This window comes from Salmo salar, chromosome ssa19 (assembly GCF_905237065.1).
Source record: "Salmo salar chromosome ssa19, Ssal_v3.1, whole genome shotgun sequence".
Taxonomy (NCBI): domain Eukaryota; kingdom Metazoa; phylum Chordata; class Actinopteri; order Salmoniformes; family Salmonidae; genus Salmo; species Salmo salar.
In genome coordinates this window covers 8,594,466-8,616,552 of record NC_059460.1, presented here as the reverse complement: position 1 = coordinate 8,616,552, position 22,087 = coordinate 8,594,466, and the positions used below count along the sequence as shown (strand labels likewise).

The 22,087-nt window shown below is 41.6% G+C and overlaps 1 protein-coding gene across 3 annotated transcripts in view; it reads left to right on the top strand.

Moving 5' to 3' along the window:
• Positions 1 to 9,011: 9,011 nt before the first annotated feature.
• cntnap2a (contactin associated protein 2a) overlaps positions 9,012 to 22,087 on the top strand; it is a 243,316-nt gene continuing 230,240 nt past the window's right edge. For 2 of the 3 annotated variants that reach the window (XM_045702060.1, XM_045702059.1), the window contains exon 1: positions 9,012 to 9,562. In XM_045702060.1, the coding sequence (XP_045558016.1) occupies positions 9,466 to 9,562 (97 nt within the window). In that variant the 5' untranslated portion in view covers positions 9,012 to 9,465. The remainder of the gene's footprint in view (positions 9,563 to 22,087) is intronic. The other variant, XM_045702061.1, reaches the window with a different exon arrangement.

The following is a 22,087-nucleotide window of genomic DNA, read 5'->3' as shown; positions in this document are numbered from 1 at the left end:
AGCAGCTCGCCAAACAATTCTGAAAGTACATGCAATTTTCACGTTACACCACAAACTGTCATAAACAAATCTCACAAGTATCTGACACAGCGAGCTCTCAACTATTATCTAATCAACGCAATGTTGACATTATCACACCCCTGGTTAGCCGCTATTGGCTTAAAAGGCCAAACCTAACACAATATCTGACAATTCATTTCCAGCAATATTAACTCTGTCTGTGTGTGTGGTGTGAGTGTTTGTCTATCAATCCAGTTGTGTAGCCAGTTGATGTGATTACTTATGGGTTGACAGAAATACCTTCCCCAAAACTTTCTCAATTAACTGTTAACTGCGGAGTAGGCTTACCTAGTAGAAGTGTATCATGAGGAAGTATATAATTTGTATCTATTTGTTATTTGCAAACTTTACCATGAAATGAGCAGCAGCAGTACAGAACCATCACTAGACCAGCACATTAGATGGCACATTCCTCACTCGCTAGATGTGCAATTAAAGGGCCAGATGCACAATTAAAGGGGAATTACACAAAAAACATAAACGTGTTAGTTTTCTTCCAGACATAAAAAATTACAAAAGTAATCTAAAACCAGGAAAAGTCAACTGAGAAGATCATTTGGGAAAATATCAAACAGACTTTGGGAAAGAATCTCTGATTATGAACCATTATTTTACCAGGTGTATTGACAGAAAAGTGCAGTACTTTCTCTTGTACACTAAGGACCTGGGGAAGAGTTGCAGAGGAGAAGAGAAGAGAAGAATGTGCCTACTTGTGTTGTAACTTTAATGGGTTAGAGAGTGAATGTTTACAGATAATTAATTGAGCTGTATCTAAATATTTTTCTTTTACAGTTATTTACATATGTACAATAATGTACAAGTACCAGAATGCCTTAAAACAGGAAGTAAGAAAAACAAGAGCGCGGCAGTTATGTACAAGTGAGAAGGGATTATTCTGGCTTTTGCTAGCATCTTTCTTTTGTTTTGTAGAATTCTAAGTGGTAAAATGTAACATAAGTATTATTACTAAAAATAAGTGTTCATCTTACAACCGACGTCCCGAGTCATTACTTAAAAGATAGTATAACTATCATTTGAAAGCTAGAAAAAAAATGAGCAACTCGCAACATGTTACTTAAAAAAAAAAAGTAGCTCTCATGCTAGAAAAGGTTGGAGACCCCTGCTCTAAAGTGATGGTTTGTCCCCCTCTCGCCCTCTCTCTGTTTCTTACTCTCTCTCTTCTTAGGGTATGTACAGTAGCTTTCACCTGCGTTGGTATGACAGACCTTTGAATTCTCCTCTGTCATGTGGGGATGAAAAGAGCTTGAGATCAGATAAGGGAGAACATTATGAAGGTGCTAAATTGGATCTCTAGTTCATTTGGGGAGTGAATGAACATATGAGTGCGAGGCCATGGCAATATTGGATCTTTTATCCTGAATACTGAATAGATGTTAATGTCATTGGCTGGCTGGAGGCTTAAACTACAAGAATACAGAAACGCTACATCATCCAGAAGTAGGTATTGTCATGGAATGAATAGCCTATTAGCAGAATTTTGGGGGCAGCAACCTGAAGATAGCAACATGACAGTTAATGGGTGAAGTGGGCCAGTGCTAAGTGGTATCCAAAGTAGACGTAGCATCTCTGTATGAGAGCGTACTGCATCATCTACCTCAGAGATGTTTGAACGATGGGACAATCTAAACTTTTCATTATATTAACAAAATTTGAAATAGAGTGGCAAGAAAAAGTATGTGAACCCGGTAGAATTACCTGGATTTCTGCTTAAATTGGTCATACAATTTGATCTTCATCTAAGTCACAATAGACAAACACAGTCTGCTTAAACTAATAACACACAAACAATTATACGTTTTCATGTCTTTATTGAACACACTGTGTAAAAATTCGCAGTGCAGGGAGGAAAAGTATGTGAATCCTTGGATTTAATAACTGGTTGACCCTCCTTTGGCAGCAATAACCTCAACCAAACGTTTTCTGTAGTTACAGATCAGACCTGCACAACGGTCAGGAGACATTTTGTACCATTCCTCTTTACAAAACTGTTTCAGTTCAGCAATATTCTTGGGATGTCTGGTTTGAACCTCTCTCGAGGTCATGCCACAGCATCTCAATCGGGTTGAGGTCAGGACTCTGACTGGGCCACTCCAGAAGGCGTATTTTCTTCTGTTGAAGCCATTCTGTTGTTGATTTTCTTCTGTGATTTGGGTTGTTGTCCTGTTGCGTCACCCAGCTTCTGTTGAGCTTCAATTGACAGACATTCTCCTGCAAAATGACTTGGGAATTAATTTTTCCGTCGATAATAGCAAGCTGTCCAAGCCCTGAGGCAGCCGCAAACCATGATGCTCCCTCCATCATACTTTACAGTTGGGATGAGGCTTTGATGTTGGTGTGCTGTACCTTTTTTTCTCCCACATAGTGTTGTATGTTCCTTCCAAACAACTCAACTTTAATTTCATCTGTCCACAGAATATTTTGCCAGTAGCGCTGTGGAACATCCAGGTGCTCTTTTGCGAACTTCAGAGGTGCAGCAGCAGTGGCTTCTTCCGTGGCGTCCTCCCATGAACGCCAATCTTGTTTAGTGTTTTATGTATTGTAGATTCGTCAGAGATGTTAGCATGTTCCAGAGATTTCTGTAAGTCTTTAGCTGACACTCTAGGATTCTTCTTAATCTCATTGAGCATTCTGCGCTGTGCTCTTGCAGTCATTTTTGTAGGACGGCCACTCACAGGAAGAGTAGCAACAGTGCTGAACTTTCTCCATTTATAGACAATTGGTCTTACCTTGCGCCGATGAACATGAAGGCTTTTAGAGATACTTTTGTAACCCTTTCTAGCTTTATGCAAGTCAATAATTATGAGATATATTTTGTTTGAGGCATGGTTCACATCAGGCAATGCTTCTTGTGAATAGCAAACTAAGTTGTTGTGAGTGTTTTTTATAGGGCAGGGCAGCTCTAACCAACATCTCCAATCTCGTCTCATTGATTGGACACCAGGTTAGCTGACTCCTGACTCCAATTAGCTTTTGGAGAAGTCATTAGCCTAGGAGTTCACATACTTTTTCCAACCTACACTGTGAATGTTTAAATGATGTATTCAATATAGACAAGAAAAATACAATAATGTGTGTGTTATTAGTTTCTGAACACTTTGTTTGTCTATTGTTGTGACTTAGATGAAGATCAAATTTTATGACCAATTTATGCAGAAATCCAGGTAATTCAGGAAACCCAAAGGTTGACATATTCTTTCTTGCCACTGTATATATTTCGATAGTGTGGTAGCTGATACTTTGGTCTATGTAAATCAACAACTTTAAAAAATGAATCTTCATAAAATACAATAAGGTGGATTTATGTCAACTCCGTCAGACAACATAAAAGGCTTTTTACATTTACGTGTATTGTCCAAGGAGTGTTTAAAGGCATGGATTGTTTCATTCTAACATCAGATCATTCAAATACGTAATACATATCTCCAAACTTATTTTTGTTTTGTTTTATAGCACTGAGTGTACAAAACATTAAGAACACCTTCCTAATATTGAGTTGCACCCTCTAATGCACTATATACGTTTTCTGTCAATATACCTGGTAAAATAAGGGTTAATAAACAACTGTAATAAAATCTTTATTTTCCCAAATTATGTTCTGTTTTTATTTTACGCTTTATTTAACTAGGCAAGTCAGTTAAAATCAAATTCTTATTTACAATGACGGCCTACCTTGGACAACAGTGGGCCAATTGTGCGCCGCCCTATGGGACTCTTAATCACGGCCGGATGTGACACAGCCTGGATTTGAACCAAGGACTGTAGTGACACTTCTTGCACTGAGATGCAGTACCTTAGACCGCTGCACCACTCTGAAAATGTTCATGGTTTTAGACTCTTAAAATTACAATTGTTCATAGAGAAACAATGAACTTGAATGTTCTGTGTCCATGTCAATGCGTAAATCAGATCAGAACAACAACAAAAAATTACGTCTGGAAGAAAACTAACAAATGTTGATTTTTTGGTGTAATTCCCCTTTAATTGTGTATCTGGCCCTTTAATTGTGCATCTAGCTGGTAATGAAAGTGCCATCTAATGTGATGGTATAGCAGATGGTTTGGTACTGCTGCTGCTCATTTCATGGCAAAGTTTGCAAATAACAAATAATAGATACAAATAATATACTTAGTCATGATATACTTCTGCCAGGTAAGCCTATTTTACAGTTAACATTTAATTGATAAGGTTTCGGGGAAAGTATTTATTTCAACCCACCCACAAGATGGTTATCACAACTGGCTACACACAGTGTTAGATAAACGCACGCACCACACAGACAGACAGGGGCAATATTGATGGAAAATAATTGTGTTGTGTTTAATTGTGAAGTGGAAATGTAGGAGCAACAAAAGCTCAGCCGCGAAGTGATAGGCCACACAAGCTCACAGAACGGGACCGGCAAGTGCTGAAGCACGTAGCGCATAAAAATCATCTGTCCTCGGTTGCAACATTCACTACCGAGTTTCAATCTGCCTCTGGAAAAAACGTCAGCACAATAACTGTTCGTCGGGAGCTTCATGAAATGGGTTTCCATGGCCTAGTAGCAGCACACAAGCCTAAGATCATCATGCGCAATTCCAAGCGTCGGCTGGAGAGGTGTAAAGCTCGCCGCCATTGGACTCTGGAGCAGTAGAAATGTGTTCTCTGGAGTGATGAATCATGCTTCACCATCCGACAGTCCGACGGACGAATCTGGGTTTGGCAGACTGCCCGAATGTATAGTGTCAACTGAAAAGTTTGGTGGAGGAGGAATAATGGTCTGGGGCTGTTTTTCATGGTTCGAGGCCCCTTAGTTCCAGTGAAGGGAAATCTTAACGCTACAGCATATATTATACATTCTAGATGATTCTGTGCTTCCAACTTTGTGGAAACAGCTTGGGGAAGACCCTGTCCTATTTCAGCAATGGCCCCGTGCACAAAGCCATTTCCATACAGAAATGTTTTGTCGAGATCGTTGGGAAGAACGTAACTGGACTGCACAGAGCCCTGACCTCAACCCCATCAAACACCTTTGGGATGAATTGGAACGCCGACTGCAAGCCAGGTCTAACTGCCCAACATCAGGGCCCGACCTTACGACCTTACTAATGCTCTTGTGGCTGAATGGAAGCAAGTCCCCACAGCAATGTTCCAACATCTAGTGGAAAGCCTTCCCAGAAGAGTGGAGGCTGTTATAGCAACAAAGGGGTGACCCACTCCATATTATTGTCCATGATTTTGAAATGAGATAGATGTTAGATGAGCAGGTGTCCACATACTTTTGGCCATATAATGTACTTCAATTAAGCATATGTTGCAGAACAGTGATTAAAAATGTATTCCAAATATTGACAAGAAAATGTATCTTAGGGGGGTTAGCCATCCGTGATGGAGCTGACAAGCCTCTGATGGAGCTGACAAGCCTCTGATGGAGTTGACAAGCCTCTGATGGAGTTGACAACAGATACTCAAAAGACAGTTTTGTCTCTAAAAACAAAAGTTCAATAAAAACATTTGTAAAATGTGAAAAATTCTTAATTTGAAAATCCCCAATAAAACCATATTAGATATTTCAGCACTCTGACGGTGTTGACAGTCAAAAATCTGATGGAGTTTATGTTTTACGGAGTTGACAAATTGCATATTTTTCTTCATTGTTGAAGTGTTACACTAAGTAGTAATTTTGTTTTTCCTCAGTTGCTTTATGACTATAAAACCTAGTTAAAATGAACATTTTTGAACCAAAACTCATATTCTATCTTAATCTATAAGGGAGATGGAGTTGACAGGTTATGGTTGTGACCATGGTGATTCCGATATTGTTTGGTGATTTCAAAAGAACAGGACTTTCAGGACCAAGCGTTGTCTTATTGCACTATACATACTATACATACTTCAGGAGACGAAGAAGGAGTTGTCATGGTATAGATGCTCATTTCTGATGAATGTAGGATTTTTTTCAGGAATCACAGTTATGAGAGAAATATTAGTCAGAGAGGGCTATAGGAAGAAACTACATGAGATCCTTTATCAGTTATTGATTATTCTTGACAGTTTTTGAAGTTGTGATCATTTGCTCTGGAGAAGGGAATTTCCTGACATGGAAATGAATAATATTGAAAATATTTAGAAAAATCACAAAAAAATATTTTCCCTAATGAAATTCCCCTAAATGTAATTTTTTTTTAAAAGTTCAAATAATAAAACAATATATATGTAACTCTACTAGAAAAATAAACTTTCTCTGTCGGACTAGGATTGTCCTGACATTCAAGAATCCCAGACATAGTAGTCTGTGCATTTATGGCACAGGAGATAATGTGCTTACCCTGTAATTACAAGGCCACTGGTTCAAGCCTTGCTCTGGCTTTTCACAACACACTGATCTACAACAGTAGTATGCTTACAAAAACAAATGGGAGTATATTGGAGTTAATGCCTATTTGAACCCCAGGACATTGGTATACTGGTATACTCCAAAATGTTTTCCTCTACAGGTGTGTGCTCAACCCTCTTTTCTTTTTGCATATTTCAGTCATTCAACATACTGTACACAAGTACAGTACACAGTACATTCTGACAATATAACATGTATGCTAACAGTATATTCAGATACTATAACATACAATGATCTATTCTGATAGAAGGTAGGCTATATAATATTATAAAACATATGATAATAATCATATTATAATATTACTACTAATATTAGTAATATTATAATATTAGCCTACTGAAATGTATATGTCTGCTTGTATTTGGTCACACTTTAGACTACATACAGCATTATTATAATAATGGTGTAACGTGTGACATAATACAAGCAGACATATGGAAAGCTTAGTGCACAAGACAGTGTAGATGTTTATAATCTTCAGTACTTCCAGTGCTATTTTGAGAATATGCTAATAATCCACAGAGCGATTGACACTGAAGGTCACTAATTAACATAAGTCAATTCTGCCGAATTTCATTTAGGAGCGAAATGCTGAAAATACAGTCTAGTGTAGGAGCCATTTTGGCATTCTTATGTGTTGTCAGAGAGGAAACGGTGAAGCGAGTGTTTCCTCCGCCCAAAATCTGCCCACGAAAATAAGACCACGAAGTGAGGAATTTTGTATGGATGTCAACGAGAGAGTCGAATTTGGTCAACAAAAAAATGTAATTGCTAATTTGCTGCGTGAAGCTTATTTGCTCTAACATAAGTTTTGTAATGGTTAGGTGATTACGAATGCACTGATATAAGTGGACATACTTGGCATTTCGGCAACTTTGAAAAAAAAAACGAATTTACAGTCCTTAATACATTTCAGTTGATAGGCTTCTGAGTTTAGTATACTTCAGTATCTATCAAATATAGGTCTACCAGATCATATCATGAAACTAATTTACATTTTCACACTTCACATTTTACTCATTTAGCAGACACTCTTATCCAGAGTGACTTAGTGTATTCATCTTAAGATAGCTAGGAGAGACCCCCACATATCACAGTAGTAGTCAGTATATGTTTCCTCAATAAAGAAGCTATCAGCAAAGTCAATGCTCATAGGAAAAGACAAGCACAGCTTTTTTTTTTGGGGGGGGGGGGGCGACGACAGATGATTTGTCTTATTTAAGATACTCTTGAAGAGATAGATACATTAACATTTTACATTTTTGGAATGCAAATTCACGTGACCGAGTGATCAACCTACCCTTTCTCTATCCCACTCTTGTTGACTATACAGCATATTCTCCAGTGCTAAATCGGGTCCACACTTTTCAGGGTTAAATTAACACACTGCTTAGTCTATAGCTTTATTTGCATATGTCCCTTCCTTTTGATTGAATTGTAGAGTTACCACCCATGACTGTACATGTGTATTTGTTAGTGACAGAGACATGGTTGTTTCTTTCAACTATTTTCAGTCCTGTGGCCTTCACCAAGTGAAATCGAAATGAAATATGTTATAATTAAAATGTAAATCTTTAACACAATACAGCAAGTATTTCAGAAGGCCTTATTTTGCAGGAATAGTTTTACAGTGGCCTGAAACTTATGGTTTGTTTACAGGTCACATCAGGCCTGTAAATCACATTATGCTGGCTTGCAAAGTATGTTGGAATTCAGCCAGAGTGGGTATATCCAACATTTAGAATGACTACTCACCCACAACCTGCATCCAGAATGACTGCTAGCCTGGGAAGACTAAACTATGAGACTACCTACCATTTTTATTGTTGTATACATATCTATATAAGCATTTCAGCTGGAATAACTATTTCAATAACGGTCCAAAAAAAACAAGTAACAGATTGGTTTAGAAAAATGTATGTTATTTATATATGAGTAGCATAATATGAATTACTCAATCAATGTGCGTGTAAAAACATAGATATTGAAACAAACAATTCCAAAATACAACCTGCAACAGAGCATGCTGGGAAATATGATAATGATGGGTGTGGTTTTGGGTTAACACTGGTTATTAACACCAACACTGTGGTTCTTTTACACCAATGAGTGTTAATTTAACACTTAAAGTGAATGTAATACCTGAATCATGACTGTAATGTTACACTGAAAAATCAACACTAGGTAGTACTGGCCATAAAATGTGTCTTGGAGTGCAGCCCATTCGAGGATCCAGAGACCTTCCTATCAGGACTCTCAGCACAATCAAGTCCATTCCCTTCTTTTCTTCTCGTTTAAATGTGTAGAGTAGGACTATATAGCCCATATGCTATCTATAATGTGTATAATTGCTATTATAATAGGTGTCGTAATCCTAAATGTATAAAAATCAACGGGTCTGACAATCTTTTCTAAATATGGGAGGGTTACAAATGCATGCTGGCCCGTGGTGTCCCAAGAGGATTCCAACGGGTACGTCGCGAGGAACATACCAACTGCCACCGGAAAGTGCGAAGCGGAGAGAGGGACAGAGCGAGAGAGCAACTTCAGCACCAATCAGCACTGGGCAGCGACTTCCGAGCGAAACGAAGCTTCTTTCATGAAGCCATCAGCAAATAGCTTTCAGTCTTACTAGTCGACACTACATTGAGTGCTGCCTACCTGAAAAATGGCTTGATATTGTAACAATTATTAACAGTCTCTATCTATCCTCTAATGTAGTTATTGGCTGTGACGTCGTTAAAGTTGGGGGTCGCGGCCACCGCTCTCGGATGAGATAGGAAAGCTTCTGTTGGTTGGTAGGCAATACGACTGAGATTGAGAGAGAGAGAGAGAGAGAGAGAGAGAGAGCAAGTGGTAGAAAAGAGAGATTCGCGCGCGCGGAGTCTTCTCCTCGCCAGTCTGTAGCTCTCGAGCGGCAGGAGGGCATTGTCTCGTGCTAAAAGGATATATTTCTCCGCCACTTTCATTTATCCTGTTTTCTCCCTCAGTATTTTATCAACGCGAAGATGCGCCGTCCTGGGTTGGTCTCAACATTCACGTTAACGTCAATGCTGTGGATTTTTAACAGTTTCCGCAGCCTGCACGGAGCTCTCCCTTTCGCACGTAAGTTACCGGTTTGTTTCATCGTCATTTTCCGTTTAGTGGTGGTGGTGGCTTTCGGGTGCATCCTGGGGCAGGGGATGATGGAAGGGAGGGCATGAGAACCGAGCTGCACGCTGATGCACGGAGTGGATACGGTTTGATGCCGTTATGAACATGTATTTTTGTAGATGGTGTCAACTGATTGTATTTAGTCATTAGTGTTTCATGGGTGAATGTATGTGATGGTGCAGCTACGACGCTCCAGAATATTTCCCTCTTATTCCCCCAAAGCTAAATGGGTTTACACTATTAGAACCGGTGTTGTTGTCTAGGGTCAGTTATACATGAAGGGATGCTCGCCTAGCCGGTGCGGACAGGAAAAGGTAGGCTATATGAGAAAAGCATGCTGCTGGTGGTGGAACTTCATGCTTTGATTGGTTGCCACTTACATTTTTTGAGAGGTTGTCAACGTGTATCTAGCTAAGGCTATGGGTTTTCCATTGCAGATAGCCAAGATTATTTTGGAGACCTGTCTGTACCTTGTTTAGAGTTAATGGGTCATTTGGTAGGTGGTCAGTTATTATGTTTTTTCTCTGCAATGAGTATCTATGGCAAATAAATAATTCACAATAAAGATGATGACTATATTTGGATTCGGTGTAGGCTATACATTAACTGTAGTGCTCCTGCTCTAACATACCTGAATCTACATGATCCTCAGGACATCAACACACCTAGGAGGATGGACGCCCCTGGCATACATCATAGATGTGTCCTAGATCAGAACACCTGAAATCTGATCTCTACTATAACAATATGAACTAGTCATGTTGGTCCAGAGCACTGTTACAGTATGTATTGTCCTCCTCAGTCGTATTTACAACATCTCATTTAAACTGCATCCATGAAGCTGTGTGTGTGTGTGTGTGTGTGTGTGTGTGTGTGTGTGTGTGTGTGTGTGTGTGTGTGTGTGTGTGTGTGTGTGTGTGTGTGTGTGTGTGTGTGTGTGTGTGTGTGTCTGTAGATTAATCATGCTCAGTGACAGTTGAGTAAGGAGAGGGAAACCAGACTGTTAGCTGTTAATTGCACTGCCATTTCTCTCTCTCTTTCTCTCTCTCTCTCTCTCTCTCTTCTCTTCTCCCTCTGGAGATTACCCTGTCCATTCCTCTTTCTCTCTACCTTTCTTTGTTTCTCCCTTCTACTGTCTCTTTCCTGATCTCTTTCTACACCTCTCCCTTTCTCTTCCCCTCTCATCCACTCTTTCTCTTCTTCTCTATATCTCTTCCCCTCTCATCCACTCTTTCTCTTCTTCTCTATATCTCTTCCCCCACTGATCCACCCTTCCCTTTCTTTCTTTCTCTCTCTCTCCATCCCCATCTCCCACGCTCTATCTCTCTCCATTCTTCAGTTCTTCTCTTTCGCTCTGCCTCATTTTGTCTCTCCTCCGCTACACCATTTTTCTCCTCCACCTTTTCCCTCTCGCTACCTGATTACTAAAAACTCCCTTCTACCAGGATTCTCTCTAGGGAGAAACTGTGTGTGTGTGTGTGTGTGGTGGGTGGGGTGGGGGGGGGGGGGGGGGGTGCATGTGGGTGTGTATGTGTGTGTGTATGTCTCTCTCTCCAGGGATCAGGTGTAGGACCAGGGACAGGATCAGTAATGGATGGATCTGATCCACAGCCCCACAGCCCACAGACCAGCCAGACACTGGGGCTAGCTTTCCATACAACTGTTCCCCTCTCCCTCTCCTTGGTATAACACAAGACTAGGATATAGAACTGTATCTGAATCTGAACATAATGTTGAAACATGTTGTTTTTCTATAAAGCACCTCTTTAGTAGAGATACAATTTCCTTCCAAGAGTAGTGGAATATCTTTATTCCATTCACTTTTTCATATAGGGACATGAATACCAAGATGATTCTATGCTTTAAGGAAACAAATCCCTTTGTGTCAATGCACAGTGACAACCCATGCAGGATAATTCCTTTAACAATGTCCAACTACCACGACTACCATACCCGAGTGTGTGTGTGTGTGTGTGTGTGTGTGTGTGTGTGTGTGTGTGTGTGTGTGTGTGTGTGTGTGTGTGTGTGTGTGTGTGTGTGTGTGTGTGTGGGTGGGTGGGTGGGTGGGTGGGTGGGTGGGTGTGCGTGCGTGCGTGTGTGGGAGAGAGAGAGAGCGAGAGAGACGGAGAGAGATGGATAGAGGGAGACGGAGAGAGAGCAGAATCTAAAGTTATTCTAGTGGAATGTGTTCTTATTAGCACAAGTCAGAACACATCGACCTCGATTGGAAACGGTTCAAGAAGGATGAACAAAGGATGGAGGAATAGAGAGAGCGTTTGTCATGAGGGAGAACGGGATGAGGTTTGATAGCTTGTAGAATGGACAGAGCGTTTGTCATGAGGGAGAGCGGGATGAGGTTTGATAGCTTGTAGAATGGACAGAGCGTTTGTCATGAGGGAGAGCGGGATGAGGTTTGATTGGATGTAGAATGGAGAGAGCGTTTGTCATGAGGGAGAACGGGATGAGGTTTGATAGCTTGTAGAATGGAGAGAGCGTTTGTCATGAGGGAGAATGGGATGAGGTTTGATAGCTTGTAGAATGGACAGAGCGTTTGTCATGAGGGAGAACGGGATGAGGTTTGATAGCTTGTAGAATGGAGAGAGCGTTTGTCATGAGGGAGAGCGGGATGAGGTTTGATAGCTTGTAGAATGGAGAGAGCGTTTGTCATGAGGGAGAGCGGGATGAGGTTTGATAGCTTGTAGAATGGACAGAGCGTTTGTCATGAGGGAGAGCGGGATGAGGTTTGATAGCTTGTAGAATGGACAGAGCGTTTGTCATGAGGGAGAGCGGGATGAGGTTTGATAGCTTGTAGAATGGAGAGAGCGTTTGTCATGAGGGAGAGCGGGATGAGGTTTGATAGCTTGTAGAATGGAGAGAGCGTTTGTCATGAGGGAGAACGGGATGAGGTTTGATAGCTTGTAGAATGGAGAGAGCATTTGTCATGAGGGAGAACGGGATGAGGTTTGATAGCTTGTAGAATGGAGAGAGCATTTGTCATGAGGGAGAACGGGATGAGGTTTGGTAGCTTGGGGAGAACGGGATGAGATTTGATAGCTTGTAGAATGGCAGTCTGAGGGAGAGCAGTGACCACTAGCATTCTATCATTCACTATTATTTCAAATCATCAATGTTGTTATTCTAGCTTGTTATTCCAGCACCGCCATTATATTCAGCTATTACATTACATCTCCTCACCAAAAAAGAAACAAATTAAAATAAAAAAGTAAACAAATTGTAGGAGTACTTGATGTTCGGTTGTGTTCTCCCCCATTCTGTCTAGTCACTATTTAATCTTTAGCAAGTAGTGCAGTTGACCTGCCATCAGAGTGTAACCTACATTCTGACCTGAACCCTTTTAGCCCTGTGTGCTTGTGCTGGCCTGCCAATAGTCACAAGAGACACAAAGCAACCCGGGCACTCACTTTCCTTCTATTCCATTTGGTGTGGCAGATGTTAGCAGCAACAGAGTACTTTAGGACACACATACACCCCACCCCACCCCCACGACACAAACACACACAGACATAAAACACACACACACGCAGACCATTAGCTTTTTACAAACGACCATCTCTCTGTAGTCCTGTATTTCCTCTGCCTCTGTTTTCCCCTATGGGTGAAGATAAAGGGCGGCTGTAGTCAGGGGAAGGTGTGGGGACATTCATTCACTCCATCTAGCCCTGTAAATGGGTAAATAAGGTATTCAAGCGGCTTAAGAAACAAATTGAATGCAAAGGCAGGGAGTAAAAACATTTGTCTAAGTGGAAGCACTGTGGCCTTTACAACGTTGTTTCTTCCAGTAGGACTGGCGGCTTGGTGTGTGTGTGTGTGTGTGTGTGTGTGTGTGTGTGTGTGTGTGTGTGTGTGTGTGTGTGTGTGTGTGTGTGTGTTAATAACAGATATAGTCCATTAACCCTTGCTCAAGGTCCTGCAGAGGTACACCATCACTCAGACAAGAGTAACTGCCTCCACTTTTCACCTCTCTCTCTCTCTTGTTCTCGCCCTCTCTCTTTCTCTTACCGTCCATCCCTCCCTCTCTCTCTCTCTCTCTCTCTCTCAAACACACACATCTCTTTCTCTCCCTTTCTCTTGCGCTATCTCACCTCTCTCTCCTCACACCTCTCTCTCACTCCTCTCTGTGTCTATATCACTCTCTTACCTCTTTCTGACCCTCACTCTCTCTTCCTTTCACTTCTCTCACACATAACTGTATACATTTCTTACTTTCCTTCAAACACTGCAATCTCTCCCCCTCTTCCTCTTCCTCTCCCTTCTCCCCTCCTCCTCTCTTTGTCCCTGTCTTCATCACTGCTGTTCCTAGACTCAGTGTATCTCTCTATTAATGACACTGGATAATCCTGGCTATTGTTGATGAGGGTCAAATCCCTAGAAACAAGTGTGTGTGTGTTTGTGCACATGTGTGCGTGTGTGTGTGTGCGTGCGTGTCTGTGTGTGTGTGTGTGTTTGTGCACGTGTGTGTGTGTGTGTGTGTGTGTGTGTGTGTGTGTGTGTGTGTGTGTGTGTGTGTGTGTGTGTGTGTGTGTGTGTGTGTGTGTGTGTGTGTGTGTGTGTGTGTGTGTGTGATACATCATCCAGCAGACATCCTCTGCTGTCTAGTCATTTCCTATGGAACGTCTGAAGTGTGTGTTATTGATTGAGTCCGGGCTAGAGTGAAACAGAAGCATCTCTGATAGTCTATCAAGGACACTATGAAAGGATGGTAAAGCCATGGCTGGGGAGGGCCTTGTATGTCTTGTAAGAAGATTATACATTACATTATAGTCATTGTCGAGCAGCTGTTTTGCAGCTGACCCTGCCTACCTATAGTGTGTAAATGGTGTATCTGGGGGTTGGGATACGGCTACAGTATCAGCAAAACGACATGTTTCTGTTAAATAATGGATAAATAAAACATATATTCCAATCAGTCTGCTCTATTCTTTCTATTCTATTGTAGTCTATAAGGGAAAATCCAATTTTTGCTTTTTTCTGTATAGATTGTCCTCACACTATAGATTGCGCTGGTGTGATATTTATACTTAATTCATTTAATAAAAATGTGATTCCTAACTTAAAGTCTATTTCGAAAAAATAAAGGTATTCTTTCCTTTCTTCTATTGGATGACACATACATGTAGAATGATATAGGATCACATTTATCTTTCCATGTGTAAATGTTTTCCTTTAAGGAGGCTGACTTTCATCTGAACAGAGTATCAAAAAATCGTATAACACCAGAAACTGTTTTTGTGCTTTAGAAAGGACGTCATCACATCTTTCTGTTCAGTATCCATTTAAAGCCACTGAATATTGGCTAAAATGGCTTTCAGAACACATAATGAAAGAACAGCATTGATCCTTAAATGATGACATGTCATAATTGTTTTCATCTACTGTGTGTGGGTGTGTGTGTGTGTGTGTGTGTATCTCTTACAGGGGACAGGGCTAGCCGTCCAAGTAAACAACACTCTCATGGCTGCTCATCCCCCTGTCTCAGCGCTCTATCCTCTCTCTCTTTCTATTTCTCTCTCTCTCTCTAAAGAAGACCTCCTTGACCGGTTTGTTTCTCTCTGTTGGGGAGGCATCAAGCCTGCTATTTATAGGAAAGAGAGACAGAGAGAGGGAGATAGAGAGATGGAGAGAGACAAAGGGAGAACATGTAGCCCTGCCTGACTGCATAGGCGAGAGTGATGAGAGGATGAGATGGGAGAAAAACTAGCCTTGCCTGGGTAATGGAATAAGGGAATGGAGAGAGAATATGAGGAGGAGGAAAAGAGGATGGTGAGAGATGGGATAGTCAGGCCTCACTGAGTAGAGTGGAAAGGAGCAAGAGAGGTAGAAGGGAGAGAGGTAGAAGGGAGAGAGGTAGAAGGGAGAGAGGTGGAAGGGAGAGAGGTGGTAGGAAGAGAGATGGGAGGGACAGAAGTGGAAGGGACAGAGGTAGAAGGGACGGAATAAAAAACGGGAGGAGGAGGAGGAGGCATATGTATTCTGGCACTACTCTGAGGCCTCCCTCCTCTGCTCCCCATGAACAAACCCTTACACGCTTCTTAAGGGTTTAATCCTGTACAGCTTACTGTACATCTAGCACGCATTTCCAAACAATCACAACACCCCTCTGGACTTACTAGGGGAGACCCCCATTAGCCTGTGATTGATACCTGCTATTGCCCAACTGGACTACATGATATTGACCTGTATTTAGCACATACAGTGGGGGGAAAAAGTATTTGATCCCCTGCTGATTTTGTATGTTTGCCCACTTACAAAGAAATGATCAGTCTATCATTTTAATAGTAGGTTTATTTGAACAGTGAGAGACAGAATAACAACAAAAAAATCCAGAAAAACGCATGTCAAAAATGTTATAAATTGATTTGCATTTTAATGAGGGAAATAAGTATTTGACCCCTCTGCAAAACATGACTTAGTACTTGGTGGCAAAACCCTTGTTGGCAATCACAGAGGTCAGACGTTTCTTGTAGTTGGCCACCAGGTTTGCACACATCACAGGAGGGATTTTGTCCCACTCCTCTTTGCAGATCTTCTCCAAGTCATTAAGGTTTCGAGGCTGACGTTTGGCAACTCGAACCTTCAGCTCCCTCCACAGATTTTCTATGCAATTAAGGTCTGGAGACTGGCTAGGCCACTCCAGGACCTTAATGTGCTTCTTCTTGAGCCACTCCTTTGTTGCCTTGGCCGTGTGTTTTGGGTCATTGTCATGCTGGAATACCCATCCACGACCCATTTTCAATGCCCTGGCTGAGGGACTGAAGTTTTGACCCAAGATTTGATGGTACATGGACCCGTCCATCGTCCCTTTGATGCGGTGAAGTTGTCCTGTCCCCTTAGCAGAAAAAACCTGTCACGCTTGTTGTCGGTGAATGAGGACCAAAACGCAGCAGGTACGTGAATGCTCATCTTGATTTTTAATTATTTTCAAAACGAACATACAAAACACAAAAAACGAACACTCGACAAATAAACAGTCTGGTAAGGCACAAGGCTATACACAGAATAATCACCCACAAATCACACATACAAACACACCCTAATATATGGAACTCTCAATCAAAGGCAGATAGACAACACCTGCCTTCAACTGAGAGTCCCAACCCCAATCAACCAAACATAGAAACACACAACCTAGACTAACCATAGAATTACTAAACATAAACCAAAACCCGGAATTACTAAATCAAACACCCTTTACACAAAACACACCACCCCGAACCACAGAAAACAAATACCCCCTGCCACGCCCTGACCAAACTACAAAACAATTAACCTTATATACTGGCCAGGACGTGACAAAACCCCCCTAAGCATAATGTTTCCACCTCCATGTTTGACGGTGGGGATGGTGTTCTTGGGGTCATAGGCAGCATTCCTCCTCCTCCAAACACGGCGAGTTGAGTTGATGTCAAAGAGCTCCATTTTGGTCTCACACTTTCACCAGTTGTCCTCTGAGTCATTCAGATGTTCATTGGCAGACTTCAGACGGGCCTGTATATGTATTCTTGAGCAGGGGGACGTTGCGGGCGCTGCAGGATTTCAGTCCTTCACGGCGTAGTGTGTTACCAATTGTTTTCTTGGTGACAATGGTCCCAGCTGCCTTGAGATCATTGACAAGATCCTCCAGTGTAGTTCTGGGCTGATTCCTCACCGTTCTCATGATCATTGCAACTCCACGAGGTGAGATCTTGCATGGAGCCCCAGGCCGAGGGAGATTGACAGTTCTTTTGTGTTTTTTCCATTTGCGAATAATCACACCAACTGTTGTCACCTTCTCACCAAACTGCTTGGCGATGGTCTTGTAGCCCATTCCAGCCTTGTGTAGGTCTACAATCTTGTCCCTGACATCCTTGGAGAGCTCTTTGGTCTTGGCCATGGTGGAGAGTTTGGAATCTGATTGATTGATTGCTTCTGTGGACATGTGTCTTTTATACAGTTAACAAGCTGCGGTTAGGAGCACTCCCTTTAAGAGTGTGCTCCTAATCTCAGCTCGTTACCTGTATAAAAGACACCTGGGAGCCAGACATCTTTCTGATTGACAGGGGGTCAAATACTTATTTCCATCATTAAAATGCAAATCAATTTATAACATTTTTCACATGCGTTTTTCGGGAATATTTTTATTGTTATTCTGTCTTTCACTGTTCAAATAAACCTACCATTAAAATTATAGACTGATCCTGTCTTTGTCAGTGGGCAAGCGTACAAAATCAGCAGGGGATCAAATACTTTTTCCCCCCACTGTAACTACCTGTGCTTTCTGCACGTGGCTGGATAAATACTGTTAGCTGCACACAGACACACACACACACACACACACACACACACACACACACACACACACACACACACACACACACACACACACACACACACACACACACACACACATATACGCCGAGTATACAAAACATTAGGAACACCTGCTCTTTCTATGACATAGACTGACCAGGTGAATCCAGGTGAAAGCTATGATCCCTTATTGATATCACTTGTTAAATCCTCTTTAATCCGTGTAGATGAAGGGGAGGACACAGGTTAAAGAAGGATTTTTAAGCCTTGGGACAATTGAGACGTGCCATTCAGAGGGTGAATGGGCAAGACAAAAGATTTAAGTGCTTTTGAATAGGGTATGGAAGTAGCAGTGTCGGTCGGTGCTGTTTAAGATGAGGGAGGACAAAACATTTTTTTCATGAGCATGGCCTTATTTCTATTACAGTATATTGGATGACTGTCATTCATATTCCATTCACCCAGTTCAATGTAACAGGGATAAGTTTAGGCTACAACATGATACTCCAATTTTCCCGGTACCCATCATGAGGTTCCTACAACCTAGCCTATGAATGAAAGTTTACAACGTAGGTGCACACAGGTTGAGAGAAAGATTTGAGGTGACATACAGTGACACATTCAATTCCACCCTGCACACTCTTTCCTGGGGTGTAATCATTAGTGCCAACAGTTGCAAACAATAGTTTCTATTGGACAAGTTCAGGTATGTTTATCCCCGTTCCATTTTGTTTGCTTCCTTTCAAGAAATGTTTTTCAACAGAATTGTCGGAAAGAATACACCCCTGATCACGCGTAAACACAGTTCACTTTCATAGCAGCCACGTTGTATTGCTTCTCGCATCAATGCTCTCTCTTCCTCTCACCTTTTCCCTTTGCTTGTGGACTTCAATACACAACACATCAGCTGTATGTGACCAGGCGAAAAAACATTTCCAAGCCAAACCACTACACACAGCCTACATCGTTGTCACCATATTAGCTGAAGTAAAGTCATAGTCAACATAGCTAATAGAACTAACGCGTTAGTAAACTCGCTACAATCATGCAGTAACGTTACAGTGTACAGTCAGTAAGAAGTTTAGCACTTACACTGGCGGGCCCCAGTAGCAATAGTAAAACCAAAAGCTAACCTTGACTTAGAAGGGTTCCAGTGTTGTGTTGGATAGTTATAGCCATCCAGCTAACATAGCATCCCTTTGTTTGAGCAGGGTGTTTGAGCTTTCAGCTCAAGATTTATTCTCTGATCCTTTGATTTGGTGGACACCATGTCAGTTCATGCTGCAAGAGCTCTGATCGTTTGGAGGACTTCCCTTTGGAATGTTGTCATAATTACTGTGTAAGTCTATGGAAGGGGGTGAGAACCATAAGCCTCCTAGGTTTTGTATTGAAGTCAATGTAGCCAGAGGAGGGCGGAAGATAGTTGTCATCCGGCTATACCATGGTGTTTTAAGTCACAGTTTTACTGTGAATGCTGAGGCTGTACCTGCTTTAAGCTATCATAATGAAGGCCTACCAGAGTGGTCTACCAGAGTGGCCTACCATCTAAAACAATGGAGAAAATGCATCCCATAACATTTTAACATTTAACAGGGTTTGATATTAACCAGTTCATACACTTGTCCTTCAGACAAGAAGGTGACTGAAAATGATGTCGTGTTGTTTGATGCAAGAAACCACTTTACAAAATATAATGCTTTATTATTCCCATTCCATTGTTACAGAGAATCAGACAAATTATGCAACCCTCTGCCAATTGGCTACTTAGCTTATTCAAGCCTGTCTCAAAATACAACAATGCCCCTTCAAGACAAAAAAAAGCCCTTTATCTGACTCGCTTTCAAAGATGTCTAGAAAGGTGTAAGTTTTGTGCTCTTGTAGGAAGCAATCAGTCCCCTACTGCTGACTATAAATGATCTATTACTGGGCTAATAACTCACTAACTAGCAAAGGATATGAACAAAATGTGCACACGTGGCTACATGCAGATCTCGCTTTAATCTCAAAACAAGCGCATCTACTCACGACCGCTAATGCTGTAAACACAGTCCAGTTCAAAGTAAATGGCACAGATCCATATATGGCAATGGTCTATTTGCATATAAGCCTACTGCAGCTCTGATTGTTTATGCCACACCGGTCTGCGTAGAGTACGGCTGAATAGTGAGTGTCAATGCAATAGAATCCTACTCCGATGCATTCTGCCTCCAACAAAATCTGTTGCATAGTTTGATTTGTTTTGCTATGTTGCATTGGAAGTGGCTAATATTGCGTGTCACAATTACCACAGTAAAGGGAAACGTTTATAGTGTTAACAGGGAAAACTCTAGAACAGTGGTCACCAACCTTTTCTGAGTCAAGATCACTTTAAGTCAAAATGCAAGCCGAGATCTACCATTCATATTTTTTTCTTACATTACTTAAAAACCGTAAACCTATGCAACATTAACCAATTAATAACAGTACTGTAGCAATGAGGTTTGTGCAGTAAGCTATAGGCCCAATACATTACTACCGCATATTGGCTTTGCTTGAATTGCACTGCCAATGCATTGTCATTCAGGCCATTTTTTAAAACTATATTTCAAAATTTGAGGTAGGCTATATGATCACACCGGTAATAGATCCATTGTTGTATTACTTGTGAGGCACAGCTGAGTGAGCATACATTTAAAGAATTGTTATTTTATTTTACTGGGCTGATGGTGCCTGCATCTGATGGTCAGTCTCAGCGGAGGGAGAGAGCAGCAGACTGAGGGTCCATCTCTCAACATCCCTCCACTCTCCCTTTCCTCCACTGACCATAAAGGGACACCGTCTTCCAGCTGATGGCAAAACTCGAGTCGCACCGCATTATTTGTGCCTCATGTACAAATTCATGTTGTTACTCTGATGAACAGAGAAAGTGAAATATTCCTTTACATTAAAAAAGACCCAAGCCGCTAATAATAACAACAAGCCTATAGATACACTTTCCTACTCATTCATTACTGCTGCAGTGCTTGATGTAGCGCTGAGTGGAAATAGGAAGAACACTCATTTTATGTCTTATAAAAGTGTTGAATACAGTGTTGACACTGCTGGTAAGAACTTAAAGATAAACTCACTAATAAAACTGCATCTCTGCTGTATTCGCTGACATTGTCTCTCTAGTCATGGTTTTAAACGTTTTGAAATCTCACAGTATCAACTTTGATGTAGCTTTCTTTTATGCCTTCTACGTTACTGCAGACACGGTAATCTGAGCCATCCGACTGGGCAGCGGTAGGCCTATAGTGCACTTGATTTGCTCTCTGGGCCCTCTGGGAAGACAGAGTTTGGCAACAGTTCATATACCCGTTGCGCAGGGCACCTGAATCGGGTGCACCTACCGCCAAGAGCCCTAGACAAATAAAAAAATATATCTTTGTCATTGGGTTTTTTACAGAAATGTTTGGCGATCGACTAGGAATGCCTTGGATATCGAAAATTGAGTGAAGTGCTCAAGAAAGTTGAGTGAAGTTCAATCTGGTGCTTCTCTCTTTGGGCTGATATTTCTGAGCGGCAGTCCCAGGGGAGCTGGCCGGCAGTCTCGGGGCTTTGAGTGAACATTGGTGTGTCAGGAACTGCAACACTGCTGGGTTTTTCAAGCTCAACAGTTTCTGGTGTGTATCAAGAATAGTCCACCACCCAAAGGACATCCAGTCAATTTGACAACTGTGGGAAGCATTGGAGTCAACATGGGCCAGCATCCCTGTGGAACGCTTTCAACACCTTGTTAGAGTCCATGCCCCAATGAATTGACGCTGTTCTGAGGGCAAAAGCTGGTGCAACTCAATATTAAGAAGGTGTTCCTAATGCTTTGTATACTCAGTGTATACACAGTCACATGCATGGTTGGAGAAACACCAAAATAAAATCGCACTAATCCCATCCCAGACATAGATTATGATAGTGAAACTGATCAGAGATGGGTTTATGTGTAATGCTATGGAAGTTTGCCATCAGTTTATCACCAAACCACCAAAAAACCCAAACACGCACGCACACACACACACACACACACACACACACACACACACACACACACACACACACACACACACACACACACACACACACACACACACACACACACACACACACATTATAAATACCAATCCCAGACATATATTATGGTAGTGAAACTGA